Raw genomic sequence first — 21,125 nt, forward strand, 5'->3', positions numbered from 1 at the left:
GCAAGGTACCAGCCAACTAGGCACAGACTCTCTCCCCAAGAGCCTGAGGAAATTACTCACACTAGTTAATTAGAAATGTACTTGCCCTTCCTCACATGTTGCTTCCCTTGGAAACCACAGTAAAGGCTTTTGTTCACATTCCCACAACACCCCTCCCTACTTCCCCTGTCTCCTGACTGACACTGGTGCTTCCCTGTGTGACCCTGTGTGGTGTGTCATGCCTCCTTCTCTTGGGGTCTGTGAGTAACAAAGTATAGTTGCAATGACAGTTAGTTCCTGATTGGTTGGCATCATCATACTTGAGTAATAATAAAATCTACATTGTAAAACACTGTTCCAAAGTCTCCTGTGGGTAGGAGGGTGTCTCCAGATGGGAGGTAGGAGACACGTGAGAAATTTCTCTCTTTTGCTCTCTGTCTCACACACACACACACACACACACACACACACACACACACACACCCATACCCCAAACAAATGCTTTTCTCTCCATTTTCTTTCTTTGTTATAAAGTGACCCAGTGAGTATGACCCCAGCATTTCTCAGCCCCGCTGTCGACTGGGAGACTCTATAGATCCAGCATCAAATCATTTTCTGGCCTGCAGGGCTCAGCATCAACTGGAGGTCTCCAAGCTTGAGTCAAGAGCTCACAAGCAAACATCTCGTCCTTGCGAAGAGTTTTCATTGCATAAACTCTTTTTATATGCCTCCAATTAAATTTGATTCTGCTCGATCTGTCTAATTTCATTGACTTCTTCTTTTATCACTGTCAGTTTTGCGGGGCAATGCCAATTAGTTTCCTGGCCTGCATAAGCCAGCAGGCAGTTCCCCTTGAGGAGAAAAGCTTGGTGTAAATGGAGGGCCTTTGCACATATTAATGTGCCCAATTACATCTGGTAATGTGAGCAGGTTGTATGTGCTTCTAGAGTGTGCACATAAACCAAGTTTGGATTTATAAGCAAAAGCCGATTGCAGAGGCAAGCCAAAGAGCTGAACGGCCTCCATGCCAACTTGCATTTGGCTGCTCTCTGCTTTAGTTAGATTAGTAGATTAATTAGGAGGTTTTAAAAGTCCAGATGGATTACGGTTGAGATGGTTTAATTAGCAAAGCAAACCTTAATATTCAATTTATTTCTAATTTATTTTTTCCTAACTCTGGAATGTCTTTCGTAGTTTGTTTCTACTTCCCATCCCTGAAGCCATTACCTTAGATCAGGCCTCACTGTGCCTGATCTGGACTTACAGTGAGTTACAGTGCCCTTGTAACTCCTTCCCACTCCTCTAGGTATCCCCGACCCCAGCACCTCACCTCTGCATCCTACCTCCGTGTTGACACAAAGTTATCTTTGTAAAAAATAGACCAAGTGGACCATGTCCTTCCCCTGCATGACAGTCTTCCCCACCTCCAAAATGTCTAGAGAAGAACTAATATCCTCAGTGGCTCCCAGGCCACCTGAACCTGCTCTGCTGCAGATTCATGCCTCTCTCTCTCTCTCTATTCCCGTGTGCTGATGGGGAGTTGGGGGGCAGTCTCCAGTGTACCCAGCACACCCACACAGGGTAGCCAGATAAAATACAGGGCACCCAGATGAATTCAAATTTCAGATAAACTACAAATAATCTGGGGGACATATTCATACTAAAACATTACTTGTTGTTTGTCTGAATTTCAAAATTAATTGGACATCCTGTGTTTGTATTTTCTGAATCTAGCATCCCTCCCAGCATCTCTGTCTTTTCATTCTCGCTCCTTTTTCTTGGGTTGAAGGGCCTGCTTTTGTTTTGCATAGGTGGAAACCCTACAATGACAATATTGTCTCGCGTTTTTCTCTCAATGATTTTTTTTTTTTTTTTTTTTTTTTTGGTCATCTGTACTAGAATGAAGGTCCTAAGAAGGTGCAGTCTCTGCCTGATTCATCTGTGTGTCCCTCATACCACTAGAGGGTGTGACTAGTTGATTTCTGTTTGATGACTGACATCTCCCTGGAACAGGAAGGTGTAAACCGGAGAACAGAAGGGCAAGGGATACGATGTTCCAGATCTAGGGGACTTCTGCTGTGTGCCTTCGTCACTGTGCTGAGGCCTCACCTGTCCTGCTCATTCTTGGGCTGACAACTGGAACTGTGAGCCCTGGGAGATGAGCCAGAGTCTGTCCTCCTACCTCTGTACAAAATGCTTAGTTATTCATTTCTCAGCAAAGCATCTCCCACAGTAAGTCAGGGCTGCAGTAAGGTGTCATTTCCCAAAGACTCAAGTGAGAAAACAAGGACACAACTAATAAAGAGTAATGACTTAGCTCCATTGCAAGAAACTGGTGACTCCTGACATTGTTGCAGTTGCCTATGTGTGCACGCTTGTGTGTGTGTACATGTGTGCATGTGCTGCATGAATATGTGCTTCTGTACACGTGTACTCATGTGTGTGAATGCCTGTGTGTGTGCGTGTGTATGTGGGTATGTGTGTGTCACACACACACATGTATGGTGATCCTCGCTTTTAGTCATGGCCCAAAGTTTGAAATCATATTTATCTTTGTACAACTTCCACTTGTATTGAAGTGAAGCAGAGCTGAGGCTTGCTTCAGGATTTCCTTGCGTACACTCACAATGTGAAGGTGTTCAATGACTTCATTTGGAACAGGCAAATTGTGCCTTATTTCACCTTTAGAATGTGCATGTGTGAAATATTCTTTTCTCCCCTATGGTTCTGAAAACTTGAGCTGTAATACATCAGATGGATATGTGTTTATTGTAAAATGTTTGAAAAGTTTATGGAGAAACAGGAAACATTTTTGAGGAAGCAGAAAAAAAAAATTCAATTATCTCTGATTTCACTAACCAGAACTTACATTTCCCAGGCTTTTTCCAGACAGTTTTCTGTACCTAGTTGGGTTCATACTATATATGTAAATTTCCCTCTATGTTTTTAAAAAATATTTTTGTCATAAGCATTTATCCACATCTTTGAAAGTACTGTTAATGGCTGCTCAATATTTCATCAAATGAAAGTAATAACTTCCTGCACCTTTCTCTTACTTTGCAAGTTTAAATAATTTTTGCTTTTTCTATGTTCAGATGTAAGTTCCCACTTTTTCATTGTGTCATCTAGAGTCCAGGAATTTTAATTACTAATTCAAATATATAAACAGTTAAAGGCATCCGGATCCCATTGCCTACTGTCCTTGCTAAGGGTGGTGCCCACTTAAGCTGCGACTGAGTGTGGTTGCCTGGGAGGCCTCTCAGCCCAAGACCTGCAGCTTTGTGAGAATAATCTTCCTGATGTGTTTGCTCGCTTTCTATCTCCTTTGATTTCCACACACTCATTGTTCGTGTATGTATCAACAGGGGCTTATTGTGTAATTGGTGCTATAAGAAACTGTGCTTCTTTCTTGTTGTAAAAGGCAACCCAAAGCATCCTCATGGCTGCACTTGCGTATTCAGACAGGCAGGAGATGCTAGAGGAGAGGCTAACCAGTGTGTAGCTTCGGGAGCCACCAGCTGTGCATCACTGGGCAAGCCTTTCTGTTCCTCCTTTTCTTATTGGGAAGGTAGAGGTGATAATTGTACCTGACATGTTGGTGGTCACAGGACTGTGTGAATTAATACAACCAGATACCCTGGACAGTGCCTGGAACAGAGTGAGTGGAATGCTGGCTGTGATATGACCTGATTATCCAGCTGCTACTCATCCTCTTCCTACAGAGGGATGGTTATTGCTTTGCAAGGTTCCTGGAGGACGCCTGCCTGCATTAATTTTCTCAGCCTGCAACAGCGAAGTACCACAGACTGGGTGGCTCAAACAACAGGAATGTATTGTCTCACAATCCTGGAGGCCAGAAGTCTGAGATCAAGGTGTAGGCCTGAGTATGTGGGTATGTGTATGGGCTGGTTTTTCCCAAGGCCACTCTCATTGGCTTGCAGATGGCATCATCTCCTTGTGTCGTTCCTGTGTGTCTGTGTCCAAATTTTCTTTCATGAGGACAGCACTCACATTGGATTAGCCCTCGCCCTTGTGACTTCATTTTGCCTTAATTACCTCTTTGAAGACCGTGTCTCCAAATACAGTCACATTTTGAAGTACAGGGGGTTAGAACTTCAACCTGTGAAACCTGGGGAGACACAACTCAGCCCACAAACAACAGTGCTACTCCTGACACCAGCTCAACAACTTCTCTTCACTTTATTTATTTATTTTTTTTGTAACTTTTAAGTGCAGGGGTACATGTGCAGGTTTGTTACATAGGTAAATGGTGTCATGGGGGTTTGTTGTACAGATCATTTTGTGACCCACGTATTAAGCCTAGTACCCATCAGTTATTTTTTCTCATCCTCTACCTTCTCTCACCCTTCACCCTCCAAAAGGCCCCAGGGCATGTTGTTCCCCCTCATGTGTTCTCATCATTCAGCTCCCACTTATAAGTGAGAACATGCAGTATTTTGTTTTCTGTTCCTTTGCTAAGGATGTTAGCTTGCTAAGGATAATGGCCTCCAGCTTCATTCATGTCCCTGCAAAGGACATGATCTCATTCCTATTTATGGCTGCATAGTAGTCCATGGTGTATATGTACCACATTTTCTTTATCCAGTCTATCATCGATGGGCTTTTAGGTTGATTCCATGTCTTTGCTATTATGAATAGTGCCACAAAGAACATGCGTGTGCATGGCATGTGTCTTTATAATAAAATGATATATATTCCTTTGGGTATATACTCAGTAATAGGATTGCTGGGTCAAATGGTATTTTTATCTTTAGGTCTTTGAGGAACCACCACCTGTCTTCCACAATAGTTGAACTAATTTACACTCCCACCAACAGTGTATAAGCATTCCTTTTTATTCACAACCTCAGCAGCGTCTGTTAATTTTTGACCTTTTGGCCGGGCGCGGTGGCTCAAGCCTGTAATCCCAGCACTTTGGGAGGCCGAGACGGGTGGATCACGAGGTCAGGAGATCGAGACCATCCTGGCTAACACGGTGAAACCCCGTCTCTACTAAGAAATACAAAAAACTAGCCGGGCGAGGTGGCGGGCGCCTGTAGTCCCAGCTACTCGGGAGGCTGAGGCCAGAGAATGGCGTGAACCCGGGAGGCGGAGCTTGCAGTGAGCTGAGATCCGGCCACTGCACTCTAGCCTGGGCTACAGAGCGAGACTCTGTCTCAAAAAAAAAAAAAAAAAAAAAAAAAAAATTTGACCTTTTAATAGCAGCCTTTTTGACTGGTGTGTGATGGTATCTCAGTGGTTTTGATTTGCATTTCTCTAATGATCATTGATGTTGAGGTTTTTCCATATGATTGTTGGCCCTATGTATGTCTTCTTTTGAGAAGTGTCTTTTTATGTCCTTTGCCCACTTTCTAATGGGGTGTTTGTTTTTTGCTTAATTTATCTAAGTTCCTTATAGATGTTGGATATTAGACCTTTGTCAGATGCATAGTTAAGCATTCCTATACAGCAACAACAGTCAAGCCCAGAGTTAAATCAATAACAAACTTCCATCCACAATTACCATACACACACAAAATGCCTGGGAATACAGCTAACAAGGGAGGTGAAAGGTCTCTACAAGGAGAACTACAAACCACTGCTCAAAGAAATCAGAGATGACAAGAACAAATGGAAAAACATTTCATGCTCATGGATGGGAAGAATGAATATCATTAAAATGACCATACTGCCAAAAGCAGTTTGTAGATTCAATGCTATTCTCGTTAAACTACCATTGATATTCTTCACAGAACTAGAAAAAAATGTTTTAAAATTCACATGGAACCAAAAATGAGCCTGAATAGCCAAGACAATCCTGAGTGAAAAGAACAAAGCTGGAGACATCACACTACCTGACTTCAAACTATACTACAGGGCTACAGTAACCAAAACAGCATGGTTCTGGTACAAGAACAGACACACAGACTAACAGAACAGAATAGAGAACCCAGAAATAAGAACACACACCTACAACTACGTGATCTTCAACAAACCTAAAAAAACAAGCAATGGGGAAAGGATTTTCTATTTAATAAATGGTGTGAGGATAACTGGCTAGATATATGCAGAAAATTGAAACTGAACACCTTCCTTATTTCCATATACAAAAATTAATTCAAGACGGATTAAAGACTTAAATGTAAAACTCAAAACTATAAAAACCCTGGAAGACAACCTAGTCAATACCATGTAAAACTCAAAACTATAAAAACACTGGAAGACAACCTAGTCAACACCATTCAGGACATAGTCACAGACAAAGATTTCATGACAAAGATGCCAAAAGCAATGGCAAGAAAAGCAAAAATTGACAAATGAGATCTAACTAAACTGAAGAGCTTTTGCACAGCAAAGGAAACTATTGACAGAGTAAACAGACATTTCTCCCATTCTATAGAATGGGTGAAAAATTTTGCAAACCTTCCCTTTACTTTCAAAAGGTAATGGATACATGTGCTCTCCTTTGAGTGCCTGAACATCTCTTTCTATTTTTTGATTAGAAAGTGCAAGGGCTTGCATATCTCTCTTCTGCTTGATGATCAAAGTGCTATAATAGTCTTTCTATAGGCCTTTTTAATTCTAATCAGTTGTAGAATTTAGGCCTTTAGGTAAGTTGCATTCATCAAACTTAAACTAGAAAGGATGTGTTAAAAGAAAATTGGAAAGTGTTAATAATGAAATCCCTTCTCATTTCAGCATGTAATGAGGGCAAAGTGAATGTTAAATGGGCTGAAATGAATTTGGAGAATACTTTTGAAGAATGATAATATGTTTCATACGGAAATGTTAGCATTATGAATTATTCTTCTTTGTGGACGTTTCAATTGATTAATCCCCTCATGCACTTAACTCATGCTCTTCCCCTTGTTTAGGAATTCTTGCAAACATCAAAGGTAGGCAAAAGAAGAACAATGACAAAATAGAAGGGCAGTGCGGGACAAGGTGGCACTTTACTCTGGGAATATTCAGCAATTATCCAAAAAGCGTTTATTGAACTCCTACTCTACAGATGTCTTGGGGGAAGTGGATGAGAGGGGCTTTTAACACATGGCCGTGGATCAGACTGAGAAGGGAGAGTTAGGGCTCCACTGCGAAGCTAATAGCTGTGCCTTGGGATATCACTTTTTTGTATATGGGACATATATTAAAAATACTAACATAGAATGACATTTTATATTAATTACTTAAGATATTCTAATACAGTACCTTCATCTAAATAAAAAAATTAAACTAATTTTAATTGTCTCCTCTTTCAGGAACATTTGGTCTACGGAAACCATGGTATTTCCCCTTTACTGCCTCATATTGGAAGAGTGTGGGTGTCTTGGTTGAAAAAAGGCAATATTCTCTAAGTTCCAGTGTGTTCTTCTTCCATGAGAACTTTGACAGTAAAGGTTTGTAAGGAGTAGAATTATTAGATGCATGTATTTTTCCTCTGATCCATTTTGTTTTTTTGTTTTTATTGTTTTTCTGGTCCAGCCTTTGCAAGTGTGTGCTGATTCGTAGAAAGACTTATATTTAGGCTGTCTTGGGCTGGGAAACAGCTACAAGGCACAGATGTGAGGCAGTATGCCCTGACAGTGATTGTTCTGTGAAATCCAGGAACCCCAGGGAGTTCCTATTATTTATTATTTAGCGTCCTTCCCTGTGTGCATTATGTGCATTTGTGTGCATATTACAATTTAGTAAAATTGAAGTGTTAGTCCCAAAATGAATACATATAAGAAATAAAAGCAAAGATGGGCAGCTACCCTATGTAAAGCACTTTAAAATTTTTAAGTGTTCTCACCCATGCTGGTATATTCAGTGTTCCTGTGTGAGGGAGAATATCGCTGTCCCTTACAAATAGGGATTGTGGTTCTCAGGAGATAGGGGCAGGACTGTGCCTGTGCCTCTGCACTCCAGAGTCATGGCCTATTCCTGCAGGTGCAGGCACAGGGCACCCCTGCCAAAGGATGAATTCATCGGCTATCTCCATGGAAACAGAGATGCATCACTCAGAGATAAACAAGCTCCCATCATGGTGGGTTTAGATTACAAGTCAACATTGTACTCTAAACAATCTAAATATTTTTCTGAATTATGAATCTTTTAGAAAATGTGGAACACATCGACAAGCATCTATCCATTCTCACCTCCTCAGGAGACTATTTCTCATGAATATTTTATGTGTAACTAATCTGCCTGTTGTTTTTTCTCTACTTAAACCAAAATACATGTGTGTGTTTTTATTTTTATTTTTTTTTTTACGAAATGGTTATCGTAAGGGTTCAAAACTTTGTAATCAGTGATATCACTTAATGTTTGCCATTATGTAGTCTGCTTCTTGTTCTTGCTAAAGAAAGATTTTTGAGTTGATTTGTATGCTTCACAGAGCTGGAATTCAATTTCAAAGCAGAACACTGAATTAATAAATATGAGCATGATCTTCAGGGCTTTTGAAGTCTTTTCACAATGAATTTTCATCTCTCTCACAGGGTCATCACAGCAAAACAAGGAAGGAGAGCTTGAAGGAAGTCCCCCGGGAGTCACCTTGGTGTCTGTGACCAAGGAATATGAGGGCCACAAGGCTGCAGTCCAAGACCTCAGCCTCACCTTCTACAGGGACCAAATCACCGCCCTGCTGGGGACAAATGGTGCCGGGAAAACCACTATCATGTGGGTCCCATTTTACCCTTATCAAACATTGGGCATTTGATTCTTAAAATTTCAGTTTTCCTGTGAGACAGGTGGTTTGATTTTTTTTCCTTTTTTAAGAATTTTGAGTCTCAGTACAGAGTTTAGAGACACAGGTGAAAGGCAGAGCCCCTCATGAGTGCCCGTGTGAGAGAGGCCCTGTGTCCTCAACCGCACAGGTGCACTGTAGGCCTGGGGCCCTGTCAAAGGGGTGAGGTGGAGAGCTTTTTAAAAGCCTTAATTCTTGTATTTTCTACAAATAATTTACCATGTTGTACTTTAGTCTTTGCAAGTCCTTTGGCACTTTCAGCATTTGTCCCATTAAGTATCATCTTGCTTGCATATCTGTAGGAAGAGGAATATCACAGTGGTATTTGCAATTTTTTTAAACACCTGATTATTTTTCTTTTTCATATTCTGGTTTTTGTGTGGTTCTTTTCTCGTTAAAGGTGGATGTTTGGCTTAGGATCCAATGGCTTTAGATTTGATTAAAGAATCACATCATGTCCTCCCAGAGAAACAAGGAATTCAAACACTCACAGCCTTGGGCTGGCTGTGGAAGTGAAGGTTTAAGGTTCAACTGCTAAAATTATGAAATATCTCTTTTGAACAAATCACTTTCTCTTTTGTTCTTTTTCTCACTAAATATGTAGCATGTGATTAGTTAAAACAATGAGAAGGGCTTTGCCTCAAACTTAATAAGAAAGGTAGAACAATACCACATGAAACTTCAGAAATCTCATATTGAAAAAATAGAAAGAAAGAAAATGGACAGTTTTTATTCGTTCCTCGGATACAGAAATGGACTTGGAAATGAGTCTGAGTGTTTTTTTAGTGTTTGAAAATTGGGAAACCACAAGTTACACCAATAATGACTCAGCCAGACAGCTCCTCTCACCCTGCTTTTACTAAGACACATTTCTTACAAGGAAAACCTGAGCTGCTTGTTTAGCAGAATGATGAGAATTACATTTGGAGCTTCTCGATGATTTAAGGTTCAATGACTGTGTTGCTTTTAGTGTACATTTGTAGTACGTTTTGAGTCATCCTAAGTGGCTGCCTCCACCCGGCAATTCTTAGATGAAAGGCTGAGAGATCAGTCAAAGACTGGATCTTCACTATTTAAAACAACCATCTTTGAGACTTCTAGGGAATGTGTATAAACTATTTTATAGTCTCCCCCAGATAGGTTTGAAAATAATGTAGCAAAGAGTTTTAAGTTCATTGAGGTTTAATTTTTGTGCAGTAAACAGTATCTGCTGATGTGTACAGTTTGATGAGTTTTGACACATTTGGTTAGTGCTGGAATAAGCACCACAAATGCAGAACCTTTCTATGCTGCTCCAAGGTTTCCTGTGCTCTCCTTTGACCCCGGCTTTCATGTGACCACTGATCTGCTCTTTGTCACTAAAAACTAGGTTACTTATTCTAGAATTTCTTGTAAATGGGATCATGTCTGGCTTCTTGTACTCAGCGGACTGTTTTGGGGACCCAGGCATGGTGGTGGTGGGCCAGCAGCCTGCTCCTTGGGACAACTGAGTGGTATCCACTGTATGGAGGCAATTCAGTTTCTTTATGTTTTCATCTATGGGTTGCAATTGAGGTTGTTTCTCTTTGTCAGTGATTGCGAACACAGCTGCTGTGAACATTTGTGCATACAGCTTTGTGTCGGCACACATTTAATTTCTCATGTGTGAATACTAAGGAGCGGATTTGCTAGGTCCTGTGGTAGGGGCATGTTTAACTTTTCAGAAATAAGGAACCAATTTAAAACTTAAATAATAAACTTCCTGAAGCAAGGAAGCAGAACTAGGCAATTGGTTGTGTGAGCTTGTGGTGGCCGGCTGCTTGAGTTCTTGTGGTTTTAACACACACAGACTATCCCGGGAGCAGTGGAAGGAAGACTGGCTCCATGGTTGGGGCCTAGCTTTGCATCTCTGTTTTGCTTATATTTAATGATGAGGATTTAGGTATATATGTCATTTCTGTAGCATGTTTCCTCATCTGTAAAAAGTTTAATGTTATCGTCTTAAAGTCCCATACAACTATGATGCTCTATGATCTCAATTCAGACTTACAATGGTTCAACTTAATGATATTTTGATGTCATGATGGTGTGAAAGTAATACACACTAGGTAGAAACTATAGTCTGAGGACTCATACAGCCATTCTGCTTTTTACTTTCAGTACAATATTCAATAAATTGCAAGGGATATTCAACACCTTATTATAAAATATGCTTTGCGATAGTTGATTTTGCCCAGTTGTAGGCTAATGTAAATGTTTTGGGCACATTTAAGGTAGGCTAGACAGACTAAGCTGTGATGTTAGGTAGATTACATGTAAATACATTTTGACTTACAATATTTTCAACTTTTGATGGATTTATTGGGACATCACCCAATCAGAAGTCAAGGAGCATTTGTATTTCATATGGTAGCATAAACATTATGTTAAACTCATATTTTCAAGATCAACCAGACAACGTGCCCTCAAGCTCCTCACGACTTTTAACTGATTGTGTAAAAACCAGGACAGCAGAGGGTGAGTGCTCTTGGCAGGATGTATGCGCCATCCTGGAGCTGACTGGATTGCTGACGCTCACAGTATCAGCAATGCATATTCTCCATGCTGTCTTATTTTCTCTGGTAGATCCATGTTGACGGGGCTCTACTCTCCCACTTCTGGAAACATCATCATCAATGGCAAGAACCTACAGACAGACCTGTCGAGGGTCAGAATGGAGCTGGGTGTGTGTCTGCAGCAGGACATCCTGTTGGACAACCTCACCGTCCGGGAACATCTGCTGCTCTTTGCTTCCATAAAGTCTCCACAGTTGACCAAGAAGGAGCTGCATCAGCAAGTCAATCAGTTAGTAAACAGTTGTCTCTGTTCCTCCTGCCTCTGCCCATTGTGTAAGGAAGTGAAGACACTAGAAAGAGACACTTAAAAAATCATCTGTGTCTACATTTATAAGAGGAAATAATTAGCAAATGGTTGTTAACTATGGAATTATGACACAACCACCAACACTGAGAATGTCAGAAAAGGCTTCTGTGGGAAGGCATTGAATTTGATTTGATTTGTCTTCGATGTGGGGAAGAGATGAGCACATGTAAGCACAGAGGCTGTTGATGGAAACTTTGTGTATCTAGAGCAAAAGGTCCCTAGGGGTGTCCTGAAATGAAAAGAATTAAAAGGCAACAGGAAAACTGGTTGTCAAGAAACTGATTAGTCTGCCTTCTCTCTCTTTGATCCCTAGGTCTTCCTCAACTCCTTCCTTCCCTCCTGTCACACACACACACACACATACACACACACACACACACACACACACAAAGATTAAGAAAAAAAGAGCCTTGTTAGTCATGCTAAGGAGTTTGAACTTCATTGAGCAAGTAGGTGTTCATGAGTGGGGGATTGTGATTAGCCTGAGATCTCGAAGCTCACTCCTGCCAGATCATAGCAGGTACCATGGGAGAGACTGAATACAGAGTGGCCAATGTAGGCAAGAGGTGGTGACAGCCTGGTTTATGGTCATGCCACTGTGGTGCATGGGCCAGGAAGGCCTGTATTTGAAGACTATTCAAATTTAGAAGAATCAGGTCATGCTGACTAAGTGGTTGCACAAGGCAGGGAGCAGAGAAGTACTGGTAGGGCCACGAAGAATGGGTAGGATATTGGTGGGTCCGCATGGAGAGCTGAACCCTATATGAATGTGGAATAGCACAAGGAAGATTTAGAGTTGAGAATATGTGGGGAGAGGTGGAAATACATGGGGATAGGTGGAAAGGAAGTAGGGTATCCAGGATGGGAAGCAAAGCAAAAGCAAGGCATTGTGTTCTGTCTCATTGGACACTGATAGAAGTTTAGATCAGAGGTAAAAGGGAGAGACAGTAGGTTCCTGATTAGAGAACAAAGTGGTGTTTGAGGGTGATGTCTATGGATTACAGTATGGATCGGAGGGGGAAGTGGAGCAATGAAAGTCAAGGAGAGTAGCTGGAGGTGGGAACGTTAATCCAGTGCTGGGGTCATCGATTCAGCAAACAGTGGTAGTTAAGTGTGCAGGCCATCTGTCCTGCGCTGGGCTCTGCCCCATCAGGAAGATGTATGGCTCTGGCCTCCTGGAGCTAGTGCCACGTTCTTAGCAATTCCAGTGGATGGACTTTGCAAAGCAGAAATTCAATCATGGCATGAGCGTGTGGGGAAGGGGCCCTTGGAGGCAAGTGTGTAAGCATAACTGGTAACAGACTGCACATTCCTAAGAAGAAAATGTGAATGTAATGAATTCTTACAGATTATTGTTATTTTACAATATTTTTGCAAGCTTTACATTTATAAATAAGTATTTACAATCTGCATTTAATTCAGGTAAAAGCTCACAGGGTTTGGTCGTTAGTTTGTATGGTGTAACCTTATTTCCTTACCACTTTTTCCACTACGTGCTTCAGGATGGTGGAGCTCTACCTTGATGTTTCTAGCCCTGGAACACTGAGAAAAAGAGGAATGAGTTTTAAAGTTGTCACACATTCCATGTGCCTTTGGCGATATGACCAGAGACCAAGCAAAACATTTGTAATGAGAATGCTCCACCCTTCCTTTTGCTCGGCCTCTTCATCTGCCATTGCTTGCTTCTCCATCCCTGCTGTTGCAGATCACCCTGCATCATGTCTCTGCAGAGATGCCAGGGCTGCAGCTGGCCTTCCTGCCTGCTGTCGGCTTCTTCTCCCCTTTCCTCCAGCCCCTTTGGCTCACTTTTGCAAAGCTTGGCTTGCCCCCAAACCCAACCCCCAGCTGTTCTCCCCAGACCATTGTCTAGTGTCCTGATGTCCCCTGCTTTCACCACTCCACATGGAGTGCTCCTTAGAAATGTACCCAGGTCCTGGCCCTTCTCTGTCCACTGCCCTTCAAGGACTCACATCACTCGGGGTATAATCTAAAGATATGGAGGCCTACAATTGTGTAATTTACATTCTTGTGTCTATTGTCTCAGATTTATTATGAGTGCCCCCTTCCACCTCAAAACCCTCCTCCTTTGGACTATAAATTTATAAGGCCCTGTCAGTCTATCTTGGTTTACCTGATCCTTCATTGTGTGGTGCCAGCTGCACTGGTCCTATGGTGGTTCCCTGAGCACACGGAACAGGCCCTTTGCTGCATTTGTGCTGTGATGGGCTCGGCGTGCACCCTGCCTCACTGCCATCCTGGCTCTTCTCAGACACCATCTTAGAGCAGACTTCCTGAGCATTCTGTTCAGAACACCTTCCTGCTCACCCTCCTGAGTCCTCTCTATTTCTCTGGCTCTTATTTAAGACATTTATCATTTCATGACAGCCTCTGTGTATTTGTCTTTTGTTGCTTTCCACCAGATAGCAAACCCCTTGACTACAGGGACGTAGTCTGTTTGGTTCACTGTAGTATATTAAGCATTCTTTGAGTTGAATAACTGGATTTTTTTTCAATTGTTATTTTTGTATATTTTCCATAAGTTATTGGGGTACACGTGGTATTTGGTTACATGAGTAAGTTCTTTAGTGGTGATTTGTGAGATTTTGGTGCACTCATCACTCGAGCAGTATATACTGCACCATATTTGTTGTCTTTTATCCCTCAACCCCCTTGAGTTCAGAAAGAAACCTCAGGTGCAAACAGTGAAGCTGAATAAGCTCTACTGGGGTGTGTGTGAAGTGGGTGCAGGGAGTCAGCTGCCCCTGCTTGTATGCTGAGGGGTCATAGCAGAGGTAATGATTGAGTAGCAGGCTACAGGATGAGTAAGGATGACCTGGGGTTGACTGCAGTGGGTGGGCTGCAATACGTTACAGCATGTGCAGCTTAGCGGGTCCACCGGCCTCCTTCTTGCAGGCACAGGACAGGCTGGAGAAGCTGGACAACATTATAGACGCTTCCTAAGCCTTGCAAGATTTAAGGTTTTGTTCTGTAGGCTGTCCATGGGCATGAGGCCTCTGGAGAGTGTTGAGCACCTGGTTACAGTGGCCACCCAATGGTAGGTCACACACTCTCTCCAGTTGCAGGTGGAGAATGAGGTGGGCTGGAGTGAGCCCAAGTCGCGGGGAGAGCTGGGGGCTCCTGCATTAAGAAAAGATTAGGCCAAGAGAGGTCCAGGAGGGTGAGGAGGAAAGGGAGATGCAAACCCAATGGGGAGTAAGAGAGGAGGGGGTGTCCATGGGAATCCCCAGATGTCTGGCTCAGGCAAGCATAGTGTTTTTCAACATACAGTTGACTCTTGAACAACACAGATTTGAACCCTGCAGATCTTACTTATATTCAAATGTTTTCAATACAAGTAACACTCAGTGTGCCTACCTCTTCTGCTACCTTTCCATCTCCTCTGCCTGACCTGCCTCACCCACCTTTGAGATAGCAAGACCAGCTCTCCCCTTCCTGCTCCTCCTCCTCAGCCTACTCAATGTGAAGATGACAAGGATAAAGACCTTTGTGATGATCCACTTTCAGTTAGACAATAGCAAATATAGTTTCTGTTCTTTATGCCTTTTTAAATAACATTTTTTTCTCTAGCTTGCCTCATTGTAAGCATACAGTTTGTAATGCATATAACATACAAAAGAGGTGTCAATTGACTATTTACATTATTGGTAAGGCCTCCAGTCAACAGTAGAGTATTAGTAGGTAAGCTTTGGGGGAGCTGGAAGTTATACACAGATTTTTGACTGTGTGCAGTGTGGTGCTCCGAGTCCCTGCATTGTTCAAGGGTTACCTGTGTGTATAGAGAGAGCCTATTTGAGAAGTGGATGAGAGGAAAGTGATGAGTTTGTCTTAGAGATGTGAGTTACGGAGCCTGGAGGTGTCTGATGCTGAGGCCAGTTGTGGTGCTAGGCTCCCACCAGGGCACTGCCAGCCTGTGCTCCTGCCCATGCTGGTTTTTCTTATTTATTACCCTCCTCTCCACTGCTACCTCAGTTTCCTTGGTGTGCCCAAATCCTGAGATCCTTCAAGGACCAGATCCCTTCTCACCGCGTCCTTGGGATGTTGTGCGGGCCACGTGGGCCAGGGCGGGAAAGAAGCACCCTGTGGGCTCTCTCAGATGGCCAGAGGGGCCTTCTGCTTCCAGTCTCACCTCTGCAATGGCTACCTATGTTTTATAAATGAGGACTTTCGTTTGTTTAAGACCTTTTCTTGTGCCAGCCACTATGGTGGATATGTGCCAGGAACTTACATGAGTGGTCTCATTCAAGTGTCTTTTCCCTGGGATACAGGAAGGGCAGAGGCTCCGAGAGATGGTGCCCGACAGCTCGTAGAGGGAAGCCAGGATCTGACCCAGGACTCTCAGATGCAGAGTGCCTTCTGCTGCCTTTCCTTCAAGCTGGCCACTATGCTGCAGCATGTGGGCATGGCCTCTGGGAAGACAAGACCGACCGGGCGGAGAGAGGACAGATTCTCTAGCACATTTCTAGCGTTGATGACCTAATGGGAGTATGGACACCCATTGGGGATTCCAGGAGTCTGAGAGGTGAAGGTGATTGGTTAACAGTTGCTCTCCCCGGGGCTAGTGAATGCATTAGCTTTAAAATGCACTCTCAGAACCTGGCAGGCAGGGCAGGTGGGTCACTAGCAACCCACAGTGGGGAACGTGTGGATGAAGGATCCCTGGTGCATTGTGGAACCTGCCTCTGGAGCATTTCTCTTAAAGGAATCTCACCTGAGTAAGGTCAGATTACACACACTGGATCCTAGAGGGGCCAAGTGAGGCAGTATTATGGACATTCTGTTGGAGATATGAAACAAAACAAGATCACAAACCCAGAATATGGCAGAGGCACATATTACCTAGGGGCTAGGGTCTTAAAGGAGGGCATTGGGGAAAATCACGCTCATGTTACTCCTGAAAATCTTTTAGTGGAGAGCAGCGTTGGAAAGTGACAAACTGGTTCTCTAGAAATGTACCACTGCATTACACAGTTTTATTTTCCCATACTTGGATGGGATCAGTATTTCTGCAGATGATTTCAAGTTGAAATTTGTGGCTGTGTTTAGATACCATGTATACTATAAGTGCATGTGTAGAAAAAGCCAAATCTCCTTCTAGATGGATGCTGACACTGTAAGGGCTATGGGCAAATTAAGCCTGAATTGATGGAAAAAGTCCTTGAGGGACAGAAGTCCATTGTTAAAGTGATGGATGATACTACACATTTTATTTAAATCCTTTTTTTTCTTTTGTCCCCTGCTCAACATTCACATTATTGTCATAATCCCTACTGGAGGGCATTCTCTACTGGAAGGTGGCTGGTTCACATCTCATGCTGTCTTCAGAGAATGGCTGGAAATAGTAATAATGTTAATGACAGTGGACACTTGGAAGTACAGGGAAAATATTTAGTTTGTACTATTCAAACCTGTCTTGAATTTGAGTGGGTACTTAGTGAGAAATAGCTAGGTATCTTATAGACTGTATATTACGAGATAGCAAATTGTCTGTATCCAACCTGATGTTTTAAAACAAGTCATAGGTCACCTATTGTAATTTCAAAAGATGCATCTACCCTAGACCACAGTAAACTCTATTGTGATTGAGATTGGGAGCTTAAATCAAACACCTAACAATGCTACATTTGCTTCATCTTACTTGGGTGCCAGGCAACCTTAATGATTATCAGCGCACAGCGTGTTACCTAGCAACAAAGCCAATTTGCACAAAAGAAATCAGAATAAGATCATGTTTTAGGACAGTAGTCTTCAATTAGAGAAAGAGAAAACTGCAAACATCTGATTTAGATCCAACATGCTCCCTATTAGTCTCCTGTATCACCACTTGGTTTCCTTAATGTGTAGCTTCATTAAAATGCGAGTTCAAGGGAGGTAGCATCCCTGCTAGAATCTTTAGAGTAAACATGTGTCAAGATTCAGATCATTACTGTTTTGCCCTTAATTTGGCCTAGAGAAGATAAGCATAGTCAAGAGAGGAAACTTGTCAGACCTTTAAGTCAGTGTGATATTGTTATGTAGTTAACGTTACCACTTAGAGTTCTGGAGTTCACCATGCAACTCAGGTTGGAGGCACATTTGTTTGATAGTAATGAGATCACAGAGGGCATAAGTGAAGGACGAGTAGAAGAGGGGACAAAGCATATTGATCCCTGGACACTCCAACATGGAGTGTATGGAGAGATGGGGAGAAACCAGCCGAGCAGGCAAGAAAGAGAAACTAGTAGCAAAGGCGGAAGACAAAGACGTGAACTAAGTCCACTAATGGTGAGGGTGTGATCAGACCTTAAATACTGTTGAGGGTCAAGTAAAATGAAGACTTAAAAAAATGGCCTTTGGATTTAGTATGTGGAGGTCTCTAGTGACCTCCAGAAGGCAATTTTAGTAGTATGAAGGGAATGAAGGTCTTATTAGAGTCAATTAAAGAGATAATGGAAGAAGAGAAATTGGCAGCAGCACATCTTAGGAGTTTTGCTGCAAAAAAAGCAAAGAAATATGATAGTGTCAAAAAGAAAAAGTGAGGTCACGAGAAAAAGTGCTCCTCTTCCATTCAAAGAATTCAAAGACGGGAATCACAGCAGCATATCTGTACACAGATGAGAATGCCCCAGTAGAGAATGAATAATTGGATTGAGCTACAGAGAAAGTGGCTTGCTGGAACACTATTCTGTATGGGACAGGGAAAGGGATTTAAACAAGAGACAAGGGGTTGTCTCTCCTGAGAGCACAGCAGGCTCACTTCCAATAGAAGGACCAAGGGCTGAGTCTGTGAGTGCTTCCATTAGCTTCATTGTTTTTCAAGGTAAAGAGTGCATGCACAGAAGTGATTATAAAGTTAGCTGGTCAGAAGAGGAGGCATGGAATTGAGAGCCTGGAGAAGCTGTGTTTGTTAGAAATTACAAGGTCTACGATGTTACTTGGTTGTGAGTAAATGGGATTGGTGGAGTGAAGGGAGGAGATGCTACATCAAATACTAATAAAATCTCTAAGAATAATGATAAGAGTAGAGCTGAAGAAAGAGACAGTGCACAAGAGCAGATTCAGGGATGGGTAGATGACAACAGCAGTGACAACACCACCCAACGGTGGATGATAGGCTCAGATGACCTGAGATTCAAGGCTGGGGGCTTTAGCAGAGGTGGGGAAGGTCATAGTGAGACAAAAGGAGTCAACTGCCCCACATGGAGACCAAGTGAAGGAAAGAAATAGCAGTTATAGAACAGGATTTATGATGAGTGTGTGTCCTGGCTCAAGCCTCTCTCTCCTGTCTTATCTGAGATCGTTGTATGGTTTTCCCTGTACTTCAAGGACAGAATTTCTTTGTTCCTTGCATATGCTAGTCTTTCTCCCCCAAGTCCTGGCAAGTGCTTTCCTCTTTTTTTTTTTTTTCCTGGAACATACTGTTCAAGCATTCCCACTTCACTTACTCTCACTACCCATCTGACTAATTTCATATGCCACTTTCTCTGGAGTCAGAGGGAATCCCTATAGCACCTGGGACTTTATCATTACCCTACTTACTTCTACTCTTATTATAATTTCTTGCCTGTCTTTTCCACTAGACCTTGAATTTCTTGAATCAAGGATAAGATTCGATTTATTTCTCTAGCCCTAGCAGGTGGCAGGTGCCTGGCATTGTAGGGGTTCAGTAAACATTCCTTGAATAAATGAATGGATGATTAAAGAGCAGCATCTGAAATACATTCTCTGGTGCATGATTGGGTCTTAATAGGAGAAAATATCTTTTCCTCCTTTCCCTGCTGCCTAGCAATGTTCTCAATTAGAGGATTATCCTGTCCTTTTGAGAAGGAATTTGGAAATGTAACTTTGCAAAAATTATTTGCTTCTTTTTGGTATGTATAAGATCAATAACTACTAGAAAAACCCTAGCCTCTAAATAACTTTAAAATTAAAAAAAAAAAATTCAACAGATTAAAAACTTCTGGCCAGTGTTTACAAACTGCTGTCTTCTTTAATTTTTAAGTCTGCTGTAAGCATCTGAACAATGCCCAGAAACCAGCAGAGTGGAAATGACTGCGCTTTGCAATGGGGTTCTCTTCCTGCTGCAGTGATGGGTGTTCAGACATTGTTTTGCTGACCCCAGCCAATGCCTCAGTGGCTTAGAGTCCTAGGAATGTGTCATTCTGTGCAAAATAAGTCAAGGAGTTTTACTTCCATTGACCTTAGTGGATATTAAATTCACTGATTAAAATGCCATCAGTGCTAATTATCTTCAGCCTCCAAGCCTGGTTCTGGGAAAACAGACATACTAAGACAAAGGGGCTTGTTCTTGGGAAAGCTGCAGTCCATGTGGGGAGTGAGACTCTTAACAGGTGCATATGATGCGTGTCACAGGGACCTGGTGGATGCCAGTGTGTATTCTGGCTTCAGAGTGCTAGTGGTTGAATGCAGCTCTTCCACTTAGAAAGCTTTTGACAACATATACTATCTCTCTCTTGGGTTTTCCAAATACAATGTGGTACTAATGATGAGAAGACCCTCATTTGGAGGTTATGTGGATTATAGTAATTTATACACACAAAGCACTTAGAATAGTACCTAGTGTATGATACATGTCTAATAAATGTTAAATATGATTATCCAAGCTTGGAGCTAACATTTAAAAAATAAAACAAAGTGACTGGGATTTCCTCTGTGGGAAAGCATTTATGAAATGAATGAATGATATTCTTCAGAATTATAGATTCTGCAGTGTTGTGATGTGATAGAAAGTTCTACTTTAAGTTGGACCTCTCCAAGACCAATGACTCACCATCTCCTATGAGCTTCCAATAGCACGTTGCTTATACTTCACCTGTAACATTTATCTCATTGTGTCCTAATTGGATATATACACATGATTTCTCTAGACAACTCTGATTTCCTACAGAAGGACCTGTGCTTTGTTGCTCTTTGATACCCCTACCCTTATATCCAATATGCAACCAGCACCTATGATGTTATAGACCATTTGTGCTATCTTGCAAGAATTTATAAAACACACACGAATGAAACAGGCTCATCCTCACTCCCTCCACCCTATCATTATCACCTACCACTCTTGGTTTCAGGAATTTTAAAACACACACACACACACACACACACACACACACACACACACACACACACGATGGGGAGCAAAATTGTCCATAAAACGTGTTTGTATATTGAAGTTCAAAGTGCATCAGAAAAACAGGCCTCCACTAAAAACAGAAGTAAAAATACAGAGTGAACCAGATTGGTCAGTTTAATGCTAACTAGTTGCATAAGATATAATAGAGAGCAGGCCCCAGCTTCTTTGCGTAAATTTGATTGTAGAAGCATGGTTGGTTCCTTTTGCTTACATCTTGTTTGACACCTGTGTAGTGGAGGTTCTGTGAAGGACTGCACAGGTGGGGACAAAGTGGCAGGGGGCCAAAAGTATTCCTGAAGTTCAATGCCAGGTATATGAAGAGGAGGTAGGCTTCCAGCTTAGTTAGGGTGCACAATGAGGCAGCAGCAT

The 21,125-nt window shown here is 42.2% G+C and overlaps 1 protein-coding gene across 4 annotated transcripts in view; it reads left to right on the forward strand.

Moving 5' to 3' along the window:
• LOC105492357 (ATP binding cassette subfamily A member 13) overlaps positions 1-21,125 on the forward strand; it is a 454,445-nt gene that overhangs the window by 175,335 nt on the left and 257,985 nt on the right. For all 4 annotated transcript variants that reach the window (XM_011759379.3, XM_024796198.2, XM_024796197.2 and 1 more), the window contains exons 31-33: positions 7,239-7,376; positions 8,460-8,640; positions 11,312-11,530. In XM_011759379.3, the coding sequence (XP_011757681.2) occupies positions 7,239-7,376; positions 8,460-8,640; positions 11,312-11,530 (538 nt within the window). The remainder of the gene's footprint in view (positions 1-7,238; positions 7,377-8,459; positions 8,641-11,311; positions 11,531-21,125) is intronic.

The sequence above is a fragment of the Macaca nemestrina genome, chromosome 4 (genome assembly GCF_043159975.1).
Source record: "Macaca nemestrina isolate mMacNem1 chromosome 4, mMacNem.hap1, whole genome shotgun sequence".
Classification (NCBI taxonomy): Eukaryota; Metazoa; Chordata; class Mammalia; order Primates; family Cercopithecidae; genus Macaca; species Macaca nemestrina.